The sequence below is a fragment of the Rhinolophus sinicus genome, chromosome 9, assembly GCF_057876585.1.
Source record: "Rhinolophus sinicus isolate RSI-liver-muscle chromosome 9, RSI-T2T, whole genome shotgun sequence".
Lineage (NCBI taxonomy): Eukaryota > Metazoa > Chordata > Mammalia > Chiroptera > Rhinolophidae > Rhinolophus > Rhinolophus sinicus.
The window spans coordinates 35,840,433-35,866,803 of NC_142509.1; the positions used below are offsets into that span (position 1 = coordinate 35,840,433).

Below are 26,371 nucleotides of genomic sequence, written 5' to 3' on the forward strand. Positions count from 1 at the left end.
TTTCACAAGAAAAAGAATCTACTCCCGATCTACATAACTGAGGTCACATTCTAAAGAACTGAAATCCAAAACTAAAGGGAAAAAGCAAAAGGCAACAGAACCTTTTTTCTCCTCTGGACACTGAGTTCAGTGTCCTGTGAGTGAAAAGTCACTACTTCCATTGAGTGGAATCTTCTCCCCCCTCAGAGGGAGACCTTCGGTGACTGCAGCAGGAGCTCCGTCCTAGCGGGTATGCACACGATGATGGCGCGGGCCTCCACTGCTGTCTCTGATCAAAGATCAGCAAGGGAGCTAGTGACCCACTCCCCTGCCATGGTCTGTAGTAAGAATGTTACACTAGACAGGACAACCGCCTCTGAAAATTATCCCTTCCTTAGAGTGCGACAGAGGGTCCCAAGAGGACAGTCCTGGGACCGGGACTGAGAGGGGAAGCAAAGGCTCTGCGAGAAGCGCACAGAGAGGCAGGAGGGAGACCCCATGCAGACTGACACCGGAGACAGCGGAAGCCTGTTCGGGAAGGAGAAAAGAGACCCAGATCACTGAAGTAGCTTCACAAAAAGGAAACCTTTAGAACGGAGGCTGTTTTAAAATTCAGTCTTGAATTGTCTATTTTAGCTGCCAGGAGGCAGTAGGAAGAAATATTCTTTGTTTTAATTTTGTTTTCTTTCAGTTGGCATCACAGCTGGCAGGGTGCGCTAAGCCAGGTTTTTGAGCCACTCTGGTAAGAGCTGGACTGGGTGTTTGATCTTAAGTGGGGGAAGGAAGGGAAAGAAAAACACCTACATGCCTAGTAGTATTGATAGAAAAATCTCACTTTGAGAAGAATAAATTCACTGAAGAACGCTTGCCTTTAGTTTTAAAACATAGGGAAAAGACTGCAGCAACAAATGCTCGTTTTGAATTTCTAGTCAGCTGCAATGACAGGCACTGGCCAGCAGCGGGAGCTCACACCAAAGGCAACCAGTCGGGGATTCACAATTCCCTTTCACTCTCACCGGAATAAAATTAAACAATTTGGGAAAACTTCCCCCAGAATTTCTATAATTCCTTCATCTAATACGTTTTATGCCTCAGCCAGCTATCACCTCTTTCAGAATAATTCCATTAAAATTAGAAGACATGAATTAAGTGAGGAAGGCCAGGCCCACTGACAAATTTTTTTTCTTTTCTTTTTGGCAAAATTCTTTGTATAGCAAATATATGCCTATGCATGAAACAAATGGATTTTTAGAGTTTAGTCATTACATACAATTTCTTCAGGATACAAATGTAACTGCTTTGAAAGCGCCATGCACAGAAATATTAAGGTCAATGTCTCAAGGTCAGATTATGCAGTTAGTGTTTGAGTACATCAATAAGCATTTTAATCTGTAATCGATCTGTGTTAACAAGAGATATATCCACACAGTTAAGTGCCCTCTTACATTCTCAGGATCTTCAGAAATCTGGCTCTTTTGCTATCAGTAAAAAAATACAAAATTAACAACAAAAGAGAGGTTCAACTAAAGTTTCAATATGTGTTAGGGTTTCAAAATAACTGATTAATTTCAAGTAAGTTTATCAGACAGACTATACTAGCCCAGTGCTGATGCAAATATTTTAACCTGCTCCTCCCCAAACAGCCTAGGCTATATTTCATATGAATTAGATGATGATATGAAACTTCTAATGAGACTTTGGGGTATATTTAAATGGATGAGAATAACACAAAAGTCAACTAAAGAAATGTGACTGTATATGAAATGAGTGAAGAAGATATCTATTAAATTAATAATCCATTAAATCCTGGGCCCTATAAAACTAAAACTCCGAAAATGTTTTCCTTACTGTTTGTTTATTGTACAGATACATTTCTTTCCAAAGAAATTAGAATTCCCATTTGGAAGGGCCTTTGAAATTTAAGCATTGTGTGGGCAGTCAATAGACTCTAAAATTGTAATGGTAGCAAAAATGTATATTCTGAGAACTTCACAGACAAGTGCAATTTTTACTAAAATTGATTAAAGTACCAAAAATCTGAAAAATTTGAAAAATTAGTAATTTATATTTGTCATATATCTAGCAGTGGTTTGAAAAACATCAAAATCATTTACAATTCTGGTGTCCAATTAAAAAACTAATAGGAATAATCGTGAAGAGATTAGAAACGATGGTCAAGGAAAATCTCTGTGAATTTAAAATATGCCACGGAAGTAAAAGAAATTAAAACATAAATTGCTCGTTTTTCTGGTAATTACTTTTTTAAAAAATCAACTACTAGAACATATATTTATTTCTTTTGTAGGGTGATAAAAGATTCATCCTAGTCAATTGAAAAGCGAAGCTGAGATAAAGCAAAAAGCTTTGTTTTGGACTATTCTATAGAAAAAAAAAGGTTCCTTAAAAATGCCATTTCTGGTCATCAGAGGATCATACAGAGTCTCACTTAGGACACACTGCCAGATTTATGACTCGATTAACTCCAATTCAAGGTTTTGAATTTTGAAACCTGAGAAAAGAGTAGTGAAAGTTTTACTGGGCCCCAGAGGTGGGACAGCATGGTCGCAGCCCAAGGATGGACTCCATCGCCTTCGCTGAGCACCGTGCCCACAGCCCAGCCGGCCGGGGGCTGGCGCTCCTGCCACTCCCGCTGCTCCTGCTCTGGCCACATGTATCAGCTAGCACAAGATTCACCCACATTTCTGAACACTGGTACCCATAAAAGCTTTTGAGCTGGAGAGGTTTTACCTCAAGATCTCCTTTAGTAATTGATTCTTCCTCAACCCGGAACTGAAGGTCCTCAACCTTCCTGTGAAAAAAAATGGAAACAAAGCTTTAAGAAAGTAACTAAGAAACATGTCTGCCTTACCGTACCACACCCCACACCCCACACCCCACAAAATTACACACACACAGAGATATATACAGTCAATACCCTGGTGAATTTAGCCGATGATGGGGGAAAGAAATACCTTAGAGAGACAGAAAATACATGCATCTTTAGGCCTCTGGTTTATAAATCTAAGAGCTCTACTCTATTTAGGAAACTCCAAAGTTTTATCCAAGTACTGATTGCAGAAGGCCTGAGAAAACCCAACTGGTTCCCTTGGTCACAACCACCAGAATGGATCTAATCAAGACAAGACCAGTCTAAAGGAAAAAGGTCTGATTACCACAGAATTAGGTTTGAGAAGGCAAGTTTGTAATTCTACTGTCCAATAACAGAACATAGGGGAAAGTGGCACAGAAACTCAATCTCTTTATACCACCCCACATCAGCTATTTTAGGGTGAGGTGAGCAGACTACCCATGCCGAGATCCCTGGACAGTACTGGTACCTGTTCCAAGAGTTGGGAATAAAGCTGTAACGCTTTGGGGGAGAAGCAAACACAAGTTCTACTTCTTTGCTTCTAAAGTACACATTGCTTCATATTTTAAAATCTGCGGTATTGTGTGGGTTTCAATCAAGGCCGTCACAAAGTCAGTGAAATACGGTATTCTGAAGATACACTTCTGCTGCTCAGCAGTCAGCACAGCAAGATTGATTTAAGAACAGAAGCAAATGGTAGTAGCGCCTTGGCACTCAGAAGGGCCGACAAGGACCTGTCACTATCGCTCATTTACTTGTAGCCACATTTAGGATGCGAGGAGAATTTCCCATGTATAGTGTTTCTGTCTCCAGTGAGAAACACTTCATTGTCCTCTTGGTAAGAGGCTTGGTATTACACCTCCTCCGCGCCCCCTTGCCATGGCAGTCCTTAGGCCCATCCTGACTGCAGTTACACTAGATAACTAGTGAATTACGCCACTATCAGAAATGACAAAAGATGGCACTAAATGCAACACAGGACAAACATCCCATAACCAGAGATGTTCAAATGGTTTTCATGAAGACAGAGATCTTGTTTGTTAACGGCCTTAAAAATCTTTTGTAAGAACCAAACATGTTTTCTGTCCCACACAATTTAGCACTTGATTTCATCGTGGCCAGGATACTTCTCTAATTGCTTCACATGACAGTTGTTTTCCTAGTAATAAGGTACTGAGTTTCTCAAGAACAGGTGGGACCTTGTATCACCCACCGGACAAAATCCAATTTCATTAGCTACATGGAAGGTGTTTTGTAAATACTGGGTGACTTGGACCTAGAACATCCTCGCCCAGGAATGGCTCCAGGTGGGAGCTGGTTTGAATTAACTCCACAACATGACTAAGGCCGTCCTCCAGAGGATGGTTCACACAGGTGGCACTCACTAAACAGCTTTCCGTTCACCAGGCTTGTCTAGTTGATCCCAAACCTCTCAAAAACAGTCGAATCAAAGCCAACCCTCCTCACAGTATGACAATGTCAGTTTCCACAAAACACGGTGGGTCATTCCTTTGGTTCTAAGGGTTGACACCACCAGGTTAATGGGAAAGGTCGTTTATAAGGAACAGGCCACACCTGCACCCGGGAACAGTTTAGGATCACCTTTTCTCTTCTTCAAGTTGGTTGAGCAGCTCCACCTTCTCCCTGTCAGCTGCTTCCACCATTGTTCGCAGCTGGTCCATCTTGGCCTCCAATTCCAGGACATGCTGGGGAAGGCAAGGAGGTGGGTCAATGAGCGGCCCTTTCTTACCGAGACAGGCCCAGGGAAGCCTCCAAAAATGCTGCGGCTCAGTGGTACCACTGTGGGCTGGCGTTATTCTAAAACCTTCTCACGGTAAAATGCGTTCTATGATCTTTAACAGGTTATTCTCGGCAGCATTCCTGGAAGCTAGATGATGGAAACCGCAGCACTGAAGCAATAGAGGGCAATTTTTAAGCAACTCTCGTCTTTTGGGAAACAAAACTCATACAAAGGATAATCTACAAAACAGAAGTTGTAATCACAGGTTAAGTCCTAGTAAAAAAGCTCACCTAACACAGATAGGCCAAAAGACCTGGACCAAAAGACCAGAAGGCTAAGTAGACTCAAGAAGAACAAACTCCTTCTTTATGATGATGCAAACTGCTACCCCAGACCAGATGTCACACAAGCTCAGCAAAGACACTGATACTCATTTCCAGTGCTCCTGAGACTAGCTCCCCGGCTCTTAGCACCAGTAAGCGGTCCAGCCTCCTCCCTCAATTTCAAACCCGTCACCATCTCCACAACAAGTCAGCTTAGAACCCGTCACCACCTCCGCAGCAAGGTCAGGGCCAGACTTCACCTGGTCATGCCCGTCCCGGGCCAGAGCTAGCTCCTGCTCTATTTCCCCCACGTGGCTCGTGGCCTTGGCCACCTCCGCCCGCTCCAGGTCCCGCTCAGCCAGCAGCTGCTCAATATGCTGCTGCTTCTCCTTCAGGGCCTCCTGGAGGGCAGTGGTGCCGGAGATCTTCCTGGCGTAACGGGACGAGGTTTCGGTCAACTGCAAAGGAAAGTTAAAGAAGTGAAGGGCGATGACGTGTGAGGGACGCAGGAAGGAGCAATGCATGCACGGCAGGCGTCTCCCCGGCAAAGCAAAAGCGCTGCCCCGCTCACGGGCCTGACAATTACTGGGAAAGGCTTTCGTCAAGAAAACAAAACAGCAAGTGCCTCCTGTCTGGGAATTTCACAAAGAACACACCAATGAGAAGCGGTCCTGGAGCACTTAGGAAGATGTTTAGGAAGAGAGTAAGTGGCTCGAGTCAAAGGTACCCTGAGAGCAGCTGCCAGGGTATCTGCAGAATGCCACAGCACCCCTTTACCAAGTTTCTCTAACTCCATTTCGGCCTGAGCGTCAATAATAGCTTAATAGCTATCTTCTTGTTAGGACATCTTGGCCAATCTTGCGATCTTAACTTGAGATTGAGACTTTTTTCAACTTCTAAAGCTTCTGCATACCATTAAGTAACCGAGAGGTCACCCGTGGCGTCACGAACCTTCCTTCAATTGATTAAATAGTTGGATCTTGGTCAGGATCTTCTGCATCTTTCTTTCAAAATGAAAGGCAGAGACGCTGTCACCCAGGAATCCAGCCTGGAGGACCTGCACCCCCACCTCCAGGGTTATAATAAGATTAAGAGGAAACTATCTGCCTTCAAAAGAGTCAGGGCGTGGGTGAGTGTGCGTGCGTATGTCTGGGCAAGTACACACATAAGAGAAAGGAAGAAAAAGGACAGGGAAGAGGGGAAAGAGACATTTATGAAGAAAGCGAAGTAGGGGAGGGAAGGAGGGAGAAAAGAGGGGAATGAAGAGGGAAATGGGAGGACAGAAGTGAAGCAGAAAGAGACTCGTAGGGCTCCCGGGTGGAGAAAGAACGGTTTCAGTTCTGTCGTCTGTCGCTCTTTGCTGTTTCACAATCCTGATCCCAACATCTTGAGGCTACAGTCATGTAAAAACACAAAGAACCTCTGATTAAATGTTAACAGGTAGCTGGGCAAATTGAGTAATATTCTTCCTAGCCAGGCTTCAGGGGCTGGTCGTCAAGAAAAGGCCTCCTCCTTTGGCAAGTGTCTGTCCAAGGCCGTTCCGCAGCGATGGCTGGCTCTCGAGGACTGCAGCCTTGACTTTATCTGCAATCAGAGCCTCATTCGCTGCTTGAATGCTCTGCTCTTCATCCGTCCATCTGAGCTCTCAGTCAGGATACAGACTGAGGGTGAGGCTCTGTCATTAATTAATTAATTGTTAGGCAATCTGATAACGAGGAGAGTAAAGGAATCCAATCAAACCCAAATTGTCTTCTGTGGTTTCTATTTAGTGAAATTTCTTGAATTACTTATACATACTGGGGAGGGGAGAAAATTCCTGTTCTCTTTTACTCTCTGACCTTGACTTTCCAATTTCATTTCATGTATGTTTAATTATACTTTCCCATACTAACATTTCTCCCAAATAAATCTGAGGTTCCCAAACCCTGAGCAGAGATAGCCCAGGGCGCTGAACCAAATTCACAGGGCACTGTGAAATATTTTTTAATATCAAGGGGAACATACCAATACCTGTTGGACACCATGCAAACTACTAGCTTGAAGCAATTCAGTTTCAACAGGCTTTGGCTACAGGTGTGATAAAGACTTATTCAAGGGTCTTACAGTTTGCAACCTGAAACACACCTAGGCAATACCCAGATTGCGCTGAAGAAAAAAGGAAAACTAAGAGTTCTATTAAAAAGCACATTCTTGAGAAGAATTAGTCCTGCCTTCTTAGCCTCTGGACTGGCCCGAGATGATAATCTTACAAATATCCGGTGGTCTAGATAATGGATGTCAAGTGGTCTGGACACATGAACATTCTTTCTTAAGTCCTTCAGGAAGTTATCAGAGGGTTATCTACAGGCTTCCTATATACACACACCTCCAGGCATAACTGGAAATTTCAAAAGTTTACGTTCCCATGCTAGTTAAAGAAAGAATAGAATCTTTTCCTCATGCCTCAGCCCACATGATTTTAATAATTTAGCAGCTTGACCACAATAACTCCACTTTATTTCTTCACTCCTTTCTCAGATGGTCATACATTCCTTTCGATGACGCCATGTCTTTCCAAAGCTAAATTCTGGCTACAGTCATGACAAAAAGCAAGTACTGTGCAAAAGTCAGTGCAGAAAGGAAATGCGGGTGCAGAGTTCAGTGAGATCCCAGGGTTTGACGGGTGCCCAACAGTAGCATACACCCTAAGAGTAATTAGTTACGGTTATTTAAGAATGAATTTTAAATGTTAGTTTTTGTTTTAATTAACAGGTATCATTTTCTTTTGAACAGCTACTAAATTGTTAGGACATAAATATTACATTGTTTAAAACCTAATTACTTAACAAACAACTGTGAGCACCATGCAAAAATAACTGAAACACTAACGGCGCTCTGAAAGTTTGGGCACCTCTGCCCTCAATACTTTCAGACCATTTTGCATGAAAGAATCTTTAGACTTTTTTATGTGTGTGAATACGATTATATTGCTGAGATACATTTCTAGGAAATCACACTTTCAATTATTCTATATTCTTGGCATATTCTTTTATGGTGATTTTTTTATTTAGAAACAACAGGCACCCTATATAAAGATATTAAAAAATCATCTGTTTTACAAGGAGACTCATTTCTCTTTTGTCAGTATCCTTCACGGAATGAGGTGAGCTACGAGGAATCAGAACTGGTCTGAAAAGTAGACGGACAGATTGGGGGGAGCTGGGAGAGCTTGGTTATTTTCCGAAGAAATGGACATTTATAGAAATGGACATTTATAATTACAATGTAATAAAAATGACTCAAGAAAGAATTCCTAGTCCAAACTAGAGCCTTCTGGGGAACTGTCCAGGATTAGCAAACCGACTAGATGTCCACTTTAGAGTTTGCTGAGCCCCGTGAATAAGGCTCTGTCCAAACAGGAGTTTCTTCACCTCCCTTTCATTGTTCTTGTCAAGCTTTTCCATCACGTTCATCTGTAATTTTTCTGTTGAAGATGCAGACCTTCTTTTCATATGCAAAATGTAATCATCCAAGCAGGTTTTATTTTCCCTGAAGACAAGAGGAGGAAAGTCCAGTGGGCTGGCAAAGCAGCACCACCCCCATCTCAACGAGAGTCCTCCACCTTCCCTCTCCTTGCCCGACATCAATGGGAAGCTGGCAAAACGAGACGGAGGGTCTTCCTCCCCATCACAGCACTTAACCTTCTAACTCCTGTCTGTAGCTCACCATCATAACGCAGATCCCAAATTCAGCCTGGAGTACCATCTTATGCTGCCATTTCAAATTTAAACAGTATCTGCCTCGCTTCAAGTAAATAAACTTAAGGGCAGGCGATGAAGCCAGAGTCATTGCTTTGACCCTAATAAAACACCACGTTAACAACCAGAATGAGACGCTGCCTGTTTTAATTCTGATGACTCTATTTTTACTGATTTAAATGGGAAAAGCGAGGAGGAGAGAGGAACAGCGGGTGGGAGGAGATGGAGAGAGCAGACAAAACAAAATGTGGCTCTTCCTAGCACCCTTTCCAGACCGGAAGTTCCCCTCCACTTCCTCTGGCCCAAGACAGGATCATCCACACAACTGCTTTCAGTGGGTTAGACTGTATTAACATAGTGTTAAAATCTAGGAACTTGGCTTTTCTCAAAATACTTTAGCACTTAAAACTGTTTGAAGTCAAAGAGTTTCGTCCTTGAGGAAATCGATCTCCCCAAATTTCCTGTCATTCTTGCGCCCAAAGTGATTTCAGAGAAAAGAAATCATCCCAGATGTTGGACTAAGCAGTAGTTACTTACAGATTCACCAACAACTGTACATCTTAAAGCCTTAAGCATCTGAAAGGGGCTGTTGAAAACTATTTTAAAACTTGTGTTCTTGCTAGGGTTTTGTGGAACCCGCAAGGACTCCCACCAGCGGCGACTACCGTTCAGTACAAGGGCGATTTAGCAGGTCTTAGAGCAAAGCAGGTGCACTGAGCGTGGGCACTTCCTGTGCCTGCGGGTAGAGACATGCAGGAAGGAAGGGGGCTTACTAATCCTGTCCGACTGGGCTTGCTGCTCACGGAGGAGGCCACCGAGCTCACGGAGCTGAGGGAGGAGGCAGAAGGGCTGCGCTTCAGGCTGGCGGGCGTGGTCGCCATCACTCGCCTCACAGCGGCGGCCTTGGCTTTGGCTGGCGTCGTGGAAGGAAAGCCAATCTTGGTTACTTTGTGGACAGGAGCAAACAAGCCGTATTTGGGTTGACACTGAAAATACCTTTAGAGAACAATAATGAGATCAGTAAGAAAAATGTAATTATAAGAAATAACAACAAAAAGCTCTCTTTGGGACTGGTTTGCTGTGACTTCTACCCCTGAACTGGGCGAAGCACAGCATGCAGCATTCCCACGTACGGAGGCTGGTAACTGTACCCTCAATGCGGCTTTAGCAAACACACTCATAAACAGCAATACATGCACAGAGAGTCACTCATCTGCTACTAAGGTTCCACACTAAGGGAATAAGTATTTCTATTGTCTCATAAACGTTCAGCAGAGGACTTCAGCAATCTAGTGATCTCATTTAATAAAACCTTGCCAAACAAATGAAGAGAAGCCAAAAGGATGCCATAATAGTTCCTTTCTATTTTGAAAAATAAACTGAAAATACCATATACAATATTATAATGGTGGGTACATGCCATTATACATTTGTCAAAACCACAGAATGTACAGCCCCAAGAGTGAGCGCTAATGGAAACTATGCACTTCGGCTGATTGTGACGTGGCAGCGCAGCTCCATCAGTTGTAACAAATGCACCATCGGGTACAGACTGCTGATAATGGGGGGGCTGGGCATGTGGGGAGGAGGCAGGATGTATATGGGACAGCTCTGTACCTTCCTCTCAGTTTATCTATGAATCTAAACCTGCTCTAAAAAAAATAGTCTTAAAAATAAATAAACTGAATGCGTGTTCAGAATCTACACATATGTATTATTAAAAGAGACAGTCAAAAGAACAACTCTAATTCTAGCGGGGAAAAGCAGCAGATGAGTCTTAGGAGATAAAAGCGCAGCTCGTCAAGACACTCGTTCCCACGGTATCGCACACAACTGCTGAGAGCTGCTGGAGCACCTTCTCGTGCGAGCGGAGACCAGATGCGGCACAATCCACACAAACCTTGTTCCAGCAACGGCCCCGTCATTCTTCCCGAGGGGCTCGTCTAACTCCACACCACACCATTCCCCCTTGGCAAAGTCTGTCTCCCCGAGAAACCGGACTACACCAGCCTTAGTGCCACCGACCTGGAACAGAGAATGTTAAAATGAAGAGACGAACATAATGCCTCAGCTAAATCCTTTGCGGTTCCGACCAATAATTAAGTACTGCCCTCCAACATTTCTACTTTCCCTCCCACTCTGTAGCGAATCCTGTCCAAAGACTGGCCAAGTTTACCTGGGTGACATGTTACCTGAGTGATTTGATACTTGATATATCCCAATAATAACACAGCCTGTGTAATATTAGCGTTAAGGGTGTTGTCCAACAAATCATTCCTTCTAGAAAAATACTTTATTCCTCCAGAGGATTTTCCTGCTTCAAAATAAATATTTGCTACAAAAATAAAACCCCTGCATCATTAAAGGAAAACAAAATTCACCCGTAATCCACTGTAACAATGGCTGTGTTTGGTTTCTCATGCAGCCTTTTCATCTTTCTCCATGGAAAGCAGTAACACATACATATTAAGGACAAATATTCCCACATCCACACACGTTTGCTTTTGGCGTCTCTAAATGTATGTTACATGAAAATCTAAAATCTTTAAAATATTGATATTTTCCACTGGAAGGCTCTCCACTGCTTCACAACTGTTAAAATTATTATTCTTCACATTTTATTTTACATGAACACAGTTCAAAACTGTGAGTCTTTTTAAATGTTTGACTCTGTCCCAGCCATTGTTTAACAGGTGAACATTATTTCCAAAATTACCCCACCAGCATTTATTACTTATTTCTTCCTTTGCCGTTATTTATTTCAAATACTCACTTTACCATACTCTCACTCATGTACACATGAGAACACACAAATGTGTCTGAATCTTTCTGCAGGTTCAGTATTCATGCTGCTGCCACCACATTTCACTTACTGCTACTTTACAATCTGTATCATATTTGCTGAGTGGGTCTACCTTACTACTCTTCTTCAGAATATTCTTTGATTTTCTTACTTTTATTTTTTTGAGCTTTCTTCTTAACTTCTTTTTCTAAAATTCCACCAATTTTAGAAGAGGTGGATCACTACAGGAAATTCAGAATACTACAAGCAAAAAATCAGTGTAATACCTGTGCTCGCTACACCCTGCGACAGTCACACTGACACTGTGGTTCATTTCCCCTGCTACGTGATGGCAGCTGTTCAGTATTCCACAGTACAGATGTATCACAATACGCACTTTACTCATTTTGCATTTGGGATGGTCACCTTTTTCTTGTTGATTTAAAAAACTCTTTATATATTTAATTTAATTATTGAATAGCCAATACATTTCAATGGTTTCAAAATTTTAAATAGAAATCGGCATGGAGGGAAGAGTCTCCCTTACTAACTTCTCATCCTCTTTGCGCCCTTCCCATCATCGCACGTAACCATTATTGTAACTGACTTACAGTGTATCCTTCCTCCCAGCACTTCTTTATGCATATAAAAGCAAACGTTAATTTATATTTTTCCTCCCTTTTGTTTTTACACAAAAGCCTGTGTGTGACATGCACTATTCTGCACCTTGTTTTGTTCCATGTCACAACACTGAGAACTTTCTTCTCTGTCTTTACAGTTGCATGTCATTCCACTGTGTGGGTGCATTCCAGTTTATGACATCAGCCCCTACTGAGAGGCATTAATTTTGTGAGCAACACTCCTCTTAAGCAGGTTTATTTACTTAACACATTAAAAAATCATTTTGCCTAATTCTTCAAAAAAGTACAATGAGATTGTGTTAAACATAGATTACTTTGGGAAGGTAATTTATTTTATTGATCTGTACAAGGAACCAGCTTTTAAGTTTTTCCCATTTGTTTGTTTTTGATGTTCTTTATTTTATTTAATTCATTTTTTATCTTTACTATTTCCTTTCTCCTACTTCCTTTTGATTTATTGTTCTTTCCTTCCTAATTCACTAAGTCCAACACTAAATTTATTTTTTGTCTTGATTTTTTCATACTAAAGGCATTTGTTTCTACTTTTTCTCTGAATAGCTCTTTTTATGAGTTTGGGATGACACATATTTTTTCCCCAGCTCTGTTTAACCCTTTGTTGAAGACGGAAAATGCTACAGCCTCAGAGGTATATACTTTTTCTCTGAAAGAGAAACTCCTTTGTGAAACTGATTTAAGGAATCAAAAGAGTTACGGTTTAAGGTACTCTAGGCAGGGAGGGCATGTGAAGGGTGACAGAGCAGGCAGCTCCAGGACATTTCAGAAAAATCCTGGTGCCATGATAGGTGTCCTGAGGAAAGACAAAGCTGGAGGCTGGAAAAAACCACACAGGAACTCTGCTGCGTCCAGCAGTGCCCAGCAGAGCAGAGCAGGCACTCAACAAAGATTTGCTGAATAAATGAAAAGGGACCTACCGTGTTTCTCCGAAAATAAGACCGGGTCTTATATTAATTTTTGCTCCAAGAGACACATTAGAGCTTATGTTCAGGAGATGTCATCCTGAAAAATCATGCTGGGGCTTATTTTCCAGTTAGGTCTTATTTCGGGGGAAACACGGTACATAGAAAAGGACCCTTTCCATGTAAACCAACTACAGGAAAACGATATCCCATGACTGAGGCTGTATTATTTGTTATCTCCAAAGCAAGCAAAAAAAGAAATATGCTAGATGAGCTCTAAAGATGGACAAATTCAAATGCTCTATTAACTAGTCAAGTTGCTTCATTTCTAATCTGTTACCTCATAAGTAAAATGGGGATCATTCTAGGACTGTTGTGAAAATTAGTAAAATTACCCACATAAAACTGCTTAGCAGCAGGAGTCCACTGTATATTAGCAGCTAGTTTGTCTACGCTAATGAGTGTACTGGTTCTAGACTTGGCACGTTTGACTTTTTCACACTCTTACTGGTATGCGTGGGATCGACAGTCACCTACCTAAGACTGCCCCCTACACCTCAGCACTCAGAGCGACAGTCTAACCAACATCAGCTGAGCAGAACACAGCACATTAGCTGAAGATGACGCAACCTCCTCAAATAATCTTGTTGAATTCTTTGGGGGTGAGTCTAAGTTACTGTCATTTGTTTTTCCAAGAGGCGTCTAACAGGCTGTGGGCAGTAAAATCTCCAGGCAAACCACAGGCTTCCTTCGGATCAGAAGCTTTATAAAAGATTAACACAAATAACAAATTAGCAACTATTTCTCTAAATGTAGGTAGTATAACATGCATTTACCCTGAAAAAAAACACACATGCCACTAAAGCTTGAAATGGATGCTCACTAACTAGTTCCTAGAATGGGCAGTTTTCTTACACTTCTCCCACCAAATTTGGAATTCTTGACTCGTGTAATAGGCAATGTGCATTCCTTTTTCCTGTAAAAGATCACCAGTAATCATTCAAAATATCAACAAAGTCACATGAAGTCCTAAAAATCACTCAAACACTTTTCTACGTAAACATTTTACAGTCAAAATTTTTTCTAAGCATTTAAACTTGATTTTTATAAAGTTACTTGGTTTTACTTCTCATGTGTTGCAGAGAATCTTAGTATGTGCATTTACATTAAGTATAAGCCACAATTTTCAAATATATGTTTTAGGGATATCAAGATTATTAAAGAAAAAATGTTCAACACTGAAACAAAAAGAGATTCCCATGGCAAACACAAATAACTACCCTTCATCCTTTTTACTCTCAGAACACAAGCATGTAACTCCTAACACTGTGGTCAACCTAAGTCAAAATTAGAAGTCACTGCTGGAGACAAAATTCACTCAAACTAGAAACTCAACCAAAGGAAAATCTAGCTTAGTCATGCTTTAGCAAGTCTCAGATATTTAAGTTCATTCATTCATTCACTCAGTAAACATTTTTTGAGTGCATGGGCCCTTGGGATACAAAGATAAACAGAAAACAGTGTTGGCTTGATGGAGAGAGAAATTCCAATAAGCAATTCCAGTAAAAAGTGATTTTAAGAGGTTTCTTAAAAAAAAAAAAAAAAAAATATGCTGTGGGAACAGAGACAAATACTCTTCTTGTAAACGCTTGTGAAAAATAACACTGATAAATTCTGCTGGGCTAATGAATGGGTCCACAAATAGGAAACAGGAAACATTTAATCGTCTCTAAACTCTCCCATCTATTCATTACCAACTTCCAAACAAGCCATTTAATCTGACTGGGCCTTGGTTTACAAAGCTATAAAATGTCAATGAGTGGAAATAAGGGATTGTTTCACAGGAATTTTGTGAGCAACAAAATTTTGTGAGGTGGCTTCTTTATGATGTCATTTTGAGTCTCCTAACCTGTAACATCTGATGGTAAGAAAATCCACTTGAAAAACTAACATGACAAGAACAGATGATGGGCAACATATTCTCTTAGAAATTCCTCCCTAGGACAAATAGGTAAACAAAGGTGATATAATTATGAAGACACTGATTAAAAGATTTTAAAAAAAAGTTATGCTTGACTTGCATTTTAACTCTTGAAACGAATCTTTCCTTCTGAAAAGCATATTAACTCCTTTAGGATCCAGGACCCCAAGAATATCAAGAAACAGGGTCAAAAGGCGGGCAGAGGTTGTTACCTCAGGAAGAGGGCATAGAATTGCTTTTTGATATAAGGTTATAAGCACATTTTAAACTATGAGCATGAATTCCTTTATACTTTTTAAAATTAATTAAAACTAGGTGAGTAGATAAATAAAATGTAGTATACCCATAATATGGAGTATATTCAGTCATACAAAGCAATGAATTATAATATGATGAAGCCTAAAACATACTAAGTGAAAGAAGCCAGACATTTAAAAACTACCACGTTTCCCCGAATATAAGACCTAGACGGACAATCAGCTCTAATGTGTCTTTTAGAGCATAAATGAATATAAGACCCGGTCTTATATTACATTATGTTATATAAGACCCGGTCTTATGGTAGAATGAGACCGGGTCTTGTATTCATTTTTGCTCCAAAAGATGCATTAGAGCTGATAGTCCAGCTAGGTCTTATATTTGGGGAAACACGGTATCTATTATATAATGACATTTATAGGAAACATCCAGGAAAGGCAAATCTATAGCGACAGAAGGCAGATTGGTGATTGACTGGTGCTGGAGGTGGGAGTGGAAAATGGCTTGCAAATTAGCATGAGGAAACTTTTTGGGGTGATGAAAATATAAAACTGGATTATAGTGACTGTATATAACTCTATACATTTACTAAAAATCACTGAATTGTTCACTTGCAATGGATGCATAAGTTACACCTCCATAAAGCTGTTTAAAGATGAAATCGATACCATTAAATAAAAGATATGTTTAGCTTAAAATGAAAAATGGGCGGTAATGCATGTATGTTAGAGCAGCAAGAATGAAGAGGCTGGCAATACAAAAACCTGAAATTCCACCTGGGTGCCATACAGCCTTTCTTTGCTTTCTTTCTCTCCTTCTCTCCTTCCTTCCTTCCTTCCTTCCTTCTTTCTTTTTTTAAATAAAAGGCATACAAAGATGGAGGCATGCCCAATCCCCAGATTGAACTTGGGAATATTTCACCATATTACTGACAGTACTTCTACAGTACTACCTAAAGAAGTGAGCAAAATGTAACAGCTAATTATACGGTGTGTGCATATTAGATAACTTTCTCCTGGAAAGGGTTACCTGGGGAGTGGGAAGAAGTCAAACAAATCTATTATCAATCTGTGAGAAGCTGCAAAAGAGAGTTCTACATTTTTTCCCTTCGGTTGGTGGGAAGGAAGAGCTGCTTCTACATCCTTAGGGCAAAAAAATAAAAAACAGAAAACCTTTTGTAAAGACACCCAAGTCTACTTCTCAGCCTGTTTTGTCAAGTTGCCTTAATATTTACAAGTTATGAAATTCAATATTCTTTTGGCTAAACTGGTAGATAGAACTAGAATCGATCACTACAAACCTACGCTCATTCTATGCCCAAATTACATGGCCAGTTTCTAATTTGTTGTATGTTTACACAAACAGCGAACTCCCAGAAAAGCCGATTCATTTCTCTATAAAGGAGTGGTCCTCCCTCCAGAACTGCCTCTATGAGCCTGTATGTATGTCGCCCACTCATCGTGATTACATCTCAGTTCAACACCATGATTTCAGAAGGTGTCCGGGCTCACCAATACTCGGTCTCCAATTTTGAGCTCTCTTTCTCCTTTCTTGACTGAGCCAGCCTCTGAAAGGTTGGAGATGGAGTCACTGGCAGTCTTTGTAAGGTTGCTGATCTGAGGCGTAGCTGAAGCTTCCTTGGCTGTGGGCTGGGACGATTTCTGAGGAATGCTGGAGGGGATGGCTGGGGCTGGGGCTGGGGCTGGGGCTGGGGAGGGCGACGCCATGCTGGCTGCAGAAGAGGACAGAGGCGAAGCCACTCTGGAAGCGGGAGTCGTCTGCAGGCCGTTAGCTTCATCTTCGGCCTGCACCTTCCTCATCAACTTTGAAGGTCGGGTGAATATGCCCTTTAAAGGTTCACATTGGAAATACCGAACTCCTGCCACTGAACCATCATTCTTGCCTATGGGTTCATCTAAAACGATGCCGGCCCACTGGCCTGGTGCAAACTGGGTTTCTCCCAGAAACTGGATAAATCCAGGCTTGTTTCCATTCACCCAAACTCGCTCCCCAACTCGAAAGTCATCCACAAACTCCTCTTGTGCCTCAGAGGATGGAGCACTTGATGTTTTTTCACTGGATATTGTTTTTTCTACTGGAGCTGCAACTGAAAACAGAAGAAAGGGATCAGAAAGGATTCAATTTCATATCCAAGCAGAGAACTCCTAACTTAAAACAAAATAAACTACAGAAAGCCAAGAACAACAGGAGTAGTCACAGCTGTTCTAGAGGTGTTATTTTTCATTCTTCTTTTTTTTTTTTTCTAGCAAAGAGGCAAAAAGTACTTGATCTGTCACTACCATTTTCAATGCTGTGGGAAGTCAGTGAACAAGTAAGATTTAATCCTTACTTGCAATCAAGATTGGACGAAGTCAAAACAAGAAAAAAGTTAGTCCTTTGCCCAGAGTCCTAATGCAGGTCTGATTTCATTCCTTACTCTGCCCCATACATCACGAACAAATCCCCGTCAGATCCATTGAGACGGGCTCAGTCCCCACATCTGAGTGGTCAGTGCGAGCTGCCAAGACCAGGACCATTTAAGCAGAGACTCGCCATTCGGCTGGCTGAAGGCGGGTTCAGCGCTGCCGTCCCTATTGTTGTCATACCCGACGACCTAATAAACCCTATTCCTTTGCCAGCAGAGACGAAAATCACAGCAAAGGGAAAAGGGCAGCTTCTGGCCGAACTCCCTGTTAAGGCACGATGACTTTGTGCAATCTCTACTCTATGGTAAAGAAGTTAAATTTTGCCAGAAATGTGATATTTATACTAGAAATACATTCATATATTCACTCAGCTAGCATTTTTTTAAATATTTGGTATGAATTGGCAAAGAAAGCCCACATTCTTCATCACTTCATGACTTACTAGGCATATTGTGATCTTAGGATGTTATACAACCTCTCTGAGTTTCAATTTGTTCATCTGTAAAGGGAAAGTAATACCTTCTTGAGGGTTTTCTAAATGAGGATTATATGCGATAATGTATTTAATTCATGCTGGCCATGTTTTTTGAGGTGCTGCCACTCCGGGACTAGTCCCAGGCACTGTTCTTCGCTAGGGGACAAAGCAAGACAGCAGGTCCATGCCCTCGTAGAGCTCAGAGTCTAGAGGCAAAGAGACAGGCAGTATGTAGAGACACAACAGGTAATTTCAGGTAGTCTAGGTGCTGTGGAGGAGACAGTGCCTTTGGGCAGAGCAGTCAGGGAAGGCCTCCTGGAGTAGGTGACACCTGGCCTGAGGCCTGATGAACAGGAGTCAGGCAGATAAAGGCTGGGGAGCAGTGTGGCCGGGTGGGCCTGGAGCGGGTGCTGAACATCTCTTTACCCCACAGTTTCGATTGACGGGAGGGTTTGTTTGTTTGTTTGTTTGTTTTAGAAGAGAAGATATACTCAGAACAGACAATAATCTGCCAAAGACAAGGGCCAGCCAAGTCGGTTTTAGAGTCTGTTCTAGCTTTGTACATCAACTCCTCTTCCCAGGTGCCGTAAGCATGAATTCTAAAAACAATCTTCACAAAAGTGTCTCAAATTCCTTGGTAATTATTTCCTTTTACACAAATAAGTTTTAGTATTAATAAGCTGCTTTGCTCTTTAAAAAAAAAAAAATCCAGAGTGTACTAAGCACCGTTGGGAAATCAAGTTGAATTGCTCATGACTCCTGGACTCAAGGACTTTATATGTTAAGGGGTGTGCCTAAAAAATGCTAGAAGTAAAAAAGACAATTCTAAAACATGACTGAGTACAACAGTAGAAGGCTTCGTGGAAAGGGTGGCATTGGAAGACGTTTTAAAAAGAGGATTTTGAAGGAAGGAGAATAGGGGATGTCAGTTTTGACTGCTTTCCTCAAAGATAAATAGCCCTGAAACAAATCCATTGCTTCACAGTCTGTGGCTTTATCAGTGTAGCTTTCCTCTCACCTAAGATGCACTACGGCCTCCCTGATAAGAACCAGGTTTTATCCTGATACGTACAATGTAAATAACTTGGGATCTCCATTCAACCGACAAATATTTACTGAGCTCCTCTTATATGCGAGGCAATGTTCTAGATATGTGGGGGGAATACAGCCATGAAACACACACACACACACACACCCCTGCTCTCATGGAAAACCAATGAGTATCTTTATGGAAGAACTTAAAAGATAATGTTGGACTGAATACATTACGGTGGGTACCTGCCTGGAATGACTGATGACATAAAATGTTTAACAGTCTATATAAATTACATAAAAAGACCATAAAGCAAGCATTAGATGTCCTCTCTCCTGTCTCTCTTACTAAAAACTCAAGGTAATCACTATGATGTAAATTGAAATGGTGGGGATAGAGATGGAGAACAGACGAGAAACAGGCTGCTGACCATTATCAAGGGCCTGGGTCCATCTATACAACGGGAAGGTTTCCCTCAGGAGCCAGACCTGAGCCACTGTACTGCCCGCTCCCTCCATGCCAATGGCCAACTTGAGGTCAGTTAGTGTCATTACACCTTTTAAGCCAGACGTCTTTGTTTTCTCTACATATCCCTGAACCCCAAGGAGAAAGGTCTGGATGAGTTCAGAGGATACACGGGGAGAAAAACTAAAGAAAAATCCTTACCATCGTATGGATCAAATACCGAAGGTACTTGACTTGACAACTGTTTGAGCACCTGACACTGAATCAACTAAATGAAATAAAGATAACCTACAACAAAGTAAAGTTTTCACTGATTAAGATGTTTAGACATCAAATCCTATTCTCTTAATTAAAACTTTTTCAAATATGTTCAAGAATACAAAGTTTTATAAGACTGTCTTTTTAAAATCTCCAAATTGAAGGCTTCGTGTCGGATTATAATTTATTTGCAGGTAAGGAGAAACATGCAGCGTTACTAACCAGCAGCAGGCGTCCTCAAGGCTGTGCTTCCAGGCTTGAGGATCTTGGTAGGGACCTTCAGGCCGCTGGGTTTCAGCGAGCTCATTGTCCTGGGTGTGCAGAGCGGCTGGGCCTTTCCCTGTTGTCACTATCTTCTCCCAACCATCGGTACAACTGTGGGTGTTTCTATAGTGAAGTCAGTCTGGGGGCTAAATCTGCAAAGAGAAGAATACAAAAAGAGTTTAGAATCTACAGGAGAAAGAAGGCAGAAACAAGTTATTATTAAAGTGGCTTTCACAGCCTAAACTTTTCCTTATATATGATAATAAAGCATCTCTGCCAGAACCTAGGATCCTAGGAAACTGTAGGTGTTAAAAACATGAAATGCAAAAAAAAACAAAAAACAAAACAAAAACATGAAATGCTGCTCAAATGGATTTAAAAGCAATTTACTACCCTTTTAAGCCAAGTAGCTAACATTAACAATATCTCCACCCTTCTTTATCGTATCTAATAACAGCAGCTCAGTAGTGTCTACAAACACACAACCCACAGAAGAGGGTTCAGGAAAACGTGCACCAAACTTAATGGGGAGAGGAGATGGGAGCTTCCAGTTTCTACTTCATTTGTTTCTCTGGTGCATAAATTCTATGACCACAAGCCTGTTTTAACTGTATATTTTTTTAAATCTACAGAATTACGCAATACTCAATATAACACTATGTACAGGTTAAAAGAGAAAAGGGTTCAAGCTCTAAGAAAAAGCTGTATCTGGGAAAGGCTGAAGGAAAATTATCTTTGTTCTATCTACAGAAACACAGTAAACTTCTGATTTATTCAAGACCAGGTATGAATCTACAACTTTTGGGCTCAGGCAAAATAGTATCTCGTCATATTCTCTTTAAGAGGGGAAGACCCTGGGATTTTGGAATATGGGATAATATTTCTAGACATAACACATAAAAACAGAACAATTCAAAGACAAAATGCTGCTATTTATAAACTCTCAAATGACTGCACTTTGCATTTTTCTGTGCTGGCAGAGCTTGGACGGTGAGGCCCAGACCTTGCTCTCCCACCCTCGCTCTCCCACAAGCAGAGCCAGCCATCAGCACAGTGTGGCCAGGGCTGACAGAGGAGCCTGCTATCGGCCCTGCAGTGGTTGAAAGGTGGCCTCCCCAAAAGATATACCTACCCGCAACCTGTGAATGTGATCTTATTTGGAAAAAGATTCATTGCAGATGCAATTCAGTTAAGGAACCTGAGATGAGACCATTCTGGATTACCTTCGTGGGCCCTAATTCCAATGACAAGTGTCCTTATTGGACAAGAAAACACACAGAGGAAAAGGCCGTGTGAGCTGGAGGCAGAGACTGCAGTGACGTCTATATGCTAAGAATGGGCAGCAGCCACCAGAAGCTAGGACAGAGGCATGAGATAACAAATTGCTGCTGTTTTTACGCCACCCCGTTTGTGAAAACGTGTTACAGCAGCCCTAGGAAATGAATAAGAAAGCCATGTAAGTTTTCTGTTCAAAGATAATTAGACCGAACAGAAATCAAAGCAAGACAGCTGCCTCATTAGGCTCAGTCTCCAGATTCCCCATGGTTCTCATGAGGGTCCAAAACGGTACAAAGTGTTTTTTAAAAAGTCAAAGGTAAACCGTGTGAGCTGATATCAAGCTATACTGTAAGGCTATAGTAATTGAAATGGCATGGTACTGGCTTAAAAACAGACACAGAGGGTACTGGCTTAAAAACAGACACATAGATCAATGGAACAGAATAGAAAGCACAGACATAAACCCACACCTACGTGGTCAATTAATCTGCGACAAAGGAGGCAAGAATGTACAATGGGATAAAGACAGGCTCTTCAATAAATGGTATTGGGAAAACTGGACAGAGACATGCAAAAAAATGAAACTGGACCACCTTCTTACACCATATATGAGAATAAACTCAAAATGGATTAAAGACTTTAATGGAAGACCTGAAACTATAAGACTCCTAGAAGAAAACATAGGCAGTAAACTCTCTGACATTGGTCTTAGTAATATTTTTTTGATATATCTCTTTGGGGAAGGGAAACAAAAGAAAAATTAAACAAATGGGACTACATTAAACTAAAAAGGTTTTGCACAGCAAAGGAAACCATCAACAAAACGAAAAGACAACTTACGGAATGGGAGAAGACAACCATCAATGATACATCTGATAAAGGGTTAATATCCAAAATTTATAAAGAACTCATACAACTTAACACCAAAAAACACACAATCCAATTAAAAAATGAGCAGAGGACCTGAATAGACATTTCTCCAAACAGGACATACAGATGGCCAGTAGACATATGAAAAGATGTTCAAGTCACTAATCATCAGAGAAACGCAAATTAAAACCAAAATGAGATACTACTGCACTCCTGTCAGAATGGCCATCATCAGTAAGTCAACAAACAAGCGTTGGTCAGGAGATGCGAGTAAAGGGAACCCTCGTGCACTGTTGGTGGGATTGCAGATTGGTGCAGCCACTATGGAAAACAGTACAGAGGTTCCTCAAAAAATTAAAAATAGAAATACAGTAAGACCCAGCAATTCCATTTCTGGGTATTTACCCAGAGAAATCCAGAGCACTAATTCGAAAAGATATCTGCACCCCTATGCTCAGTGCAGCACTGTTTACAAGAGCCAAGGTATGGAAGCAATCTAAATATCCATCAACAGACAACTGAGATAAAGAAAATGTGGTACACATATACCACGGAATACTAGCCATAGAAAAAGAATGAAATCTTACTATTTGCAACAACATGGATAGACCTAGGGGGTATTACGCTAAGTGAAATTAAGTCAGATAGAGAAAGACAAATGCCATATGATTTCACTTATATGTGGAATCTAAATACATAAATAAACAAAACTAAAACAAACTCATAGATACAGGGAACAAAGTGATGGTTACCAGATAGGAGGGGGGTTGGGGGCTAGATGAAAAAGGTGAAGGGATTAAGAAGCAGAAATTAGTAGTTACAAAATAGTCATGGGGATGCAAAGTACAGCATAGGGAATATAGTCAATAGTATTGTAATAATGATGTATGGTGCCAGGTGGGGACTAGACTTATCGGGCATCGCGTCCTAAGTTACAGAAATGTCCAACCATTGTGCTGTACACCTGAAACTAACATAATATTGAATGTCAACCGTAATTGAAAGAAACAAAAGTTAAAAAGAAATAAATAATACAAAAAGAAGGTAAATTGTGTGGCTTGGGGGAGGATTCTGATGAACAAAGAAAGAACTGCTGTTTATTTGAAGACAGTGGTTGCCAATCCCGAGTATTAATACAAAACTGCCGGGCTCCTTACTATTAATATCACCACCATCATCACTGTCGTGATGCTGGCAGCGGGGATGGGGGTCTGTGTGCCCTGTCGGGTGGTTCTGATTCAGTCAGATTTCAAACCACTTGCTTCACTGTCAGACACTCACCACACCCAGCCTGTAAGCTGCAAGCAGAATTACTTGCTTAGACAGATGTAAGGGGGTTGGCTGAGTCCCCTCTAGGCTCAGCTGAGAAAGGCTATTTAATGTCCAAAAAATGTGAGGTGGGTGGGGATAGGCGCAGTGGGGCCCTGTTATAGATTGCCTACTGTTCACCTCAATCCAACAGCATAAGGTGACATGACTCAGGTAGATAAGGACAGAACAGACCACGGACGCACAATGGTCCAGCAAACACTATTATGGTCATAAGAAAAGATGAAGTACTCCTTAAAAGATTTCATTCGGTCAAAACAGTAAATTCTCGGGCTCCGGTCAAGCACCCCTCCCTAAAGAGAATTGTGAAAACCAGCACAATAAGCAATGAGGCAAGCCTCAGCCAGTTTCAAACCTTGCAGCTCGATATCCTAAACTCACAAAAATCTGACCATCTAAAAGCTTCAGGTTAAGAAACAGAGGCAGCATGTGGTTATTAGAAACCTAAGAATAATTGTAAACTCAAAACTTCTGTTGTGTCATCTTCATGCCCCTGGCTCTCAGTCTGAGTTACTTGAATCCTAAAGTAGGGAACTGTGACCGAGACTTGATTAAGAAGAAATGTCTAGTCTGTCTCCATTAAAGAAATAGGAGCGACACCACCAATGTTGGTTTTTTAAATCTTCCCATTTAAGTTTCTTCTCATGCATTGTTAACGATGGCATGTCAGGCGTGCGCTAAAAAACTCAATTCATTGAGAAACAAAAGATCAAAGTCTTGGTCATGGTTACCCACAAAATGTAATGACCAGAAGCAACAACTCTGTATAATGAAATGTCACGTTGAAACAAATCAATTCCAAAACACACGCAAAAGAAAAAAAGAGGTTCTTGCCTCACTAATAAACTGAGCATATTTGAATTTTTGATACCTGTGCTCACTGAATCAAGAGTTTTGGACCTGAAATAAGACAAACTGCCCTTCTTCCCCACCCTCCCAACATGTAAGGACCATAGCACACAGGATATTATAATTTAGAAACCATTTTTACGCATATTATCATCCCATCTGAGCCTTACTATACTAATGGATTAGCTACTATTATCCATTTTTAAATGAAGGGACACCTCAGATTAACACATGTATTTCTTCAGTTGTTAGACTTGCCACCTAAGGTCACCTGCCTAAGAAGCAGAGATGTGAACACAAGTGTGGTTCCAGAGTCCTTAAAAGAGACCACACGCAACTAAAAACATTATTGGTACCAGCATTACTAAAAAGACCTACATACGTACCAAGAGTTCTATTTGTTCACAAAACACAAACCTTGTGTCTCAAAATAACTGTGAAGGTAGGTGACAGTCTCATTATGCCCATTCATGAACAAGGAGAATCACGGTGTGAGAGGTTAAGTGGCTTTCCCATAGTCACTCAACTAAAGAAACGGTGGCACTTTTGGGCCTTGGTGCCTTGCCTTATAGATCAGCTCTCTCAAGGAAATCTTCCCACAAGATGATGTTAAAAGAAAAACCACAGGCCCCAAATGGCGTCACTCGTGCTAAAAACCCTCAATACCAAACCTAGATTTAATACCTGATCTAACTACTGTTTCAACCTAATTAACCAGTCTGGAATTTTCTAGTTAAGCACCAATGATCTGTCACCAGAGCGTTCTCCATGGCCCACAAATAGAGGCAATCTGCAAAGAAAAACGTCCTGGCCCCCAAAATACTCCTTTCCTTTGTCAGTAGCTCCGTTACCCCCGCCTTCTTCCTATAAAACCTTCCATTCTGTACAACCCCTTCAAGTACCCTTTGATTTGCTACATGGGATGCTGCCCGATTCACCAATCACTTTAATAAAGCCAATTAGACCATCAAATTTCCTCACTTTTTTTTTTTTTAACAACGGTCATCCACTCATTCAACAAATTTTCCTGAGAAACTACTGTGTGAAAGGTACTCTCCCATTGTCTCATCAACTGGTGAGGTAAACAGGAGGCAAGAACGTCTGGGAAGCTGAGAGACAGTGCTGAACACACAAAATATTTTCCTTGGAGCACAGAAACGGGCATGTACCAAGGAAACGTAGTAGGAATGCCAAGCAACACAAAGTATACATGAGGTTTGTGGTCCTGCATTTAAAGTGAAACCAGTGTCCATTATTTTTTCTCTAATCACAAGGGTCTGCTCAGGCACAGGGACAGAATGGTAAGTTCAACCATGATCAAAATTTTGCCAGTTCAATTAAAATGGAAGGAAAAAGCAAGTGCGCTGATGGTGATTTTAAAGGAGTGATTTAAAGGAGTGATTAAAATGGGACAGGGAATCCGAGGCGAGTAGAAAGAGAAGTACAGACAGGATGGGTCTGAGAGTGAAAAAGTGGTGAGGTCACGGGATGAGCAGTCTCACAGGAGAAAGGACTGTTCCAGCGAGGACACTGGATACTCAAACGTGTGCACCAATCTCCCAGGATCTTGTTCACTGCAGATTCGGACTCGGCAGATCTGGGCTGGGGCCTCGGCTCCGCTTTCTAACACTCACAGGAGGCAGTAACGCTGAGATTTCGAGGACACCACTCCCTCTGAGTAGCAAGGGGTTGATGGCTACGAGGCAGTGGTTAGAATGAGAAGCTTGAAGGCTCTGACCATGGGGACGGAGCTGAGAAGCCTGGGTGTTGAAGAGATTATACAAATAAGGGGAGAGGAGGAAAAGATGCTGACAGCAAGAAGGAAGGAGAAGTTAACAGGAATGAAGGGAAGAGAGAGAGGTCAATGGACGTCAGCTACAGGAGGGGTCGCAGGTG

General features: G+C 41.4%; 1 protein-coding gene across 14 annotated transcripts in view; it reads right to left on the reverse strand.

The window, feature by feature from the left end:
* The window catches only part of CLIP1 (CAP-Gly domain containing linker protein 1), a 101,034-nt gene that overhangs the window by 49,387 nt on the left and 25,276 nt on the right, over positions 1-26,371 (reverse strand). For 9 of the 14 annotated variants that reach the window (XM_074321588.2, XM_074321591.2, XM_074321583.2 and 6 more), the window contains 8 exons: positions 20,108-20,301; positions 16,740-17,335; positions 10,550-10,674; positions 9,423-9,645; positions 5,173-5,370; positions 4,451-4,554; positions 2,728-2,788; positions 1,425-1,457 (listed from right to left, as the gene is read on the reverse strand). In XM_074321588.2, the coding sequence (XP_074177689.2) occupies positions 1,425-1,457; positions 2,728-2,788; positions 4,451-4,554; positions 5,173-5,370; positions 9,423-9,645; positions 10,550-10,674; positions 16,740-17,335; positions 20,108-20,192 (1,425 nt within the window). In that variant the 5' untranslated portion in view covers positions 20,193-20,301. The remainder of the gene's footprint in view (positions 1-1,424; positions 1,458-2,727; positions 2,789-4,450; positions 4,555-5,172; positions 5,371-9,422; positions 9,646-10,549; positions 10,675-16,739; positions 17,336-20,107; positions 20,302-26,371) is intronic. The other 5 variants (XM_074321587.2, XM_074321589.2, XM_074321590.2 and 2 more) reach the window with 1 other exon arrangement.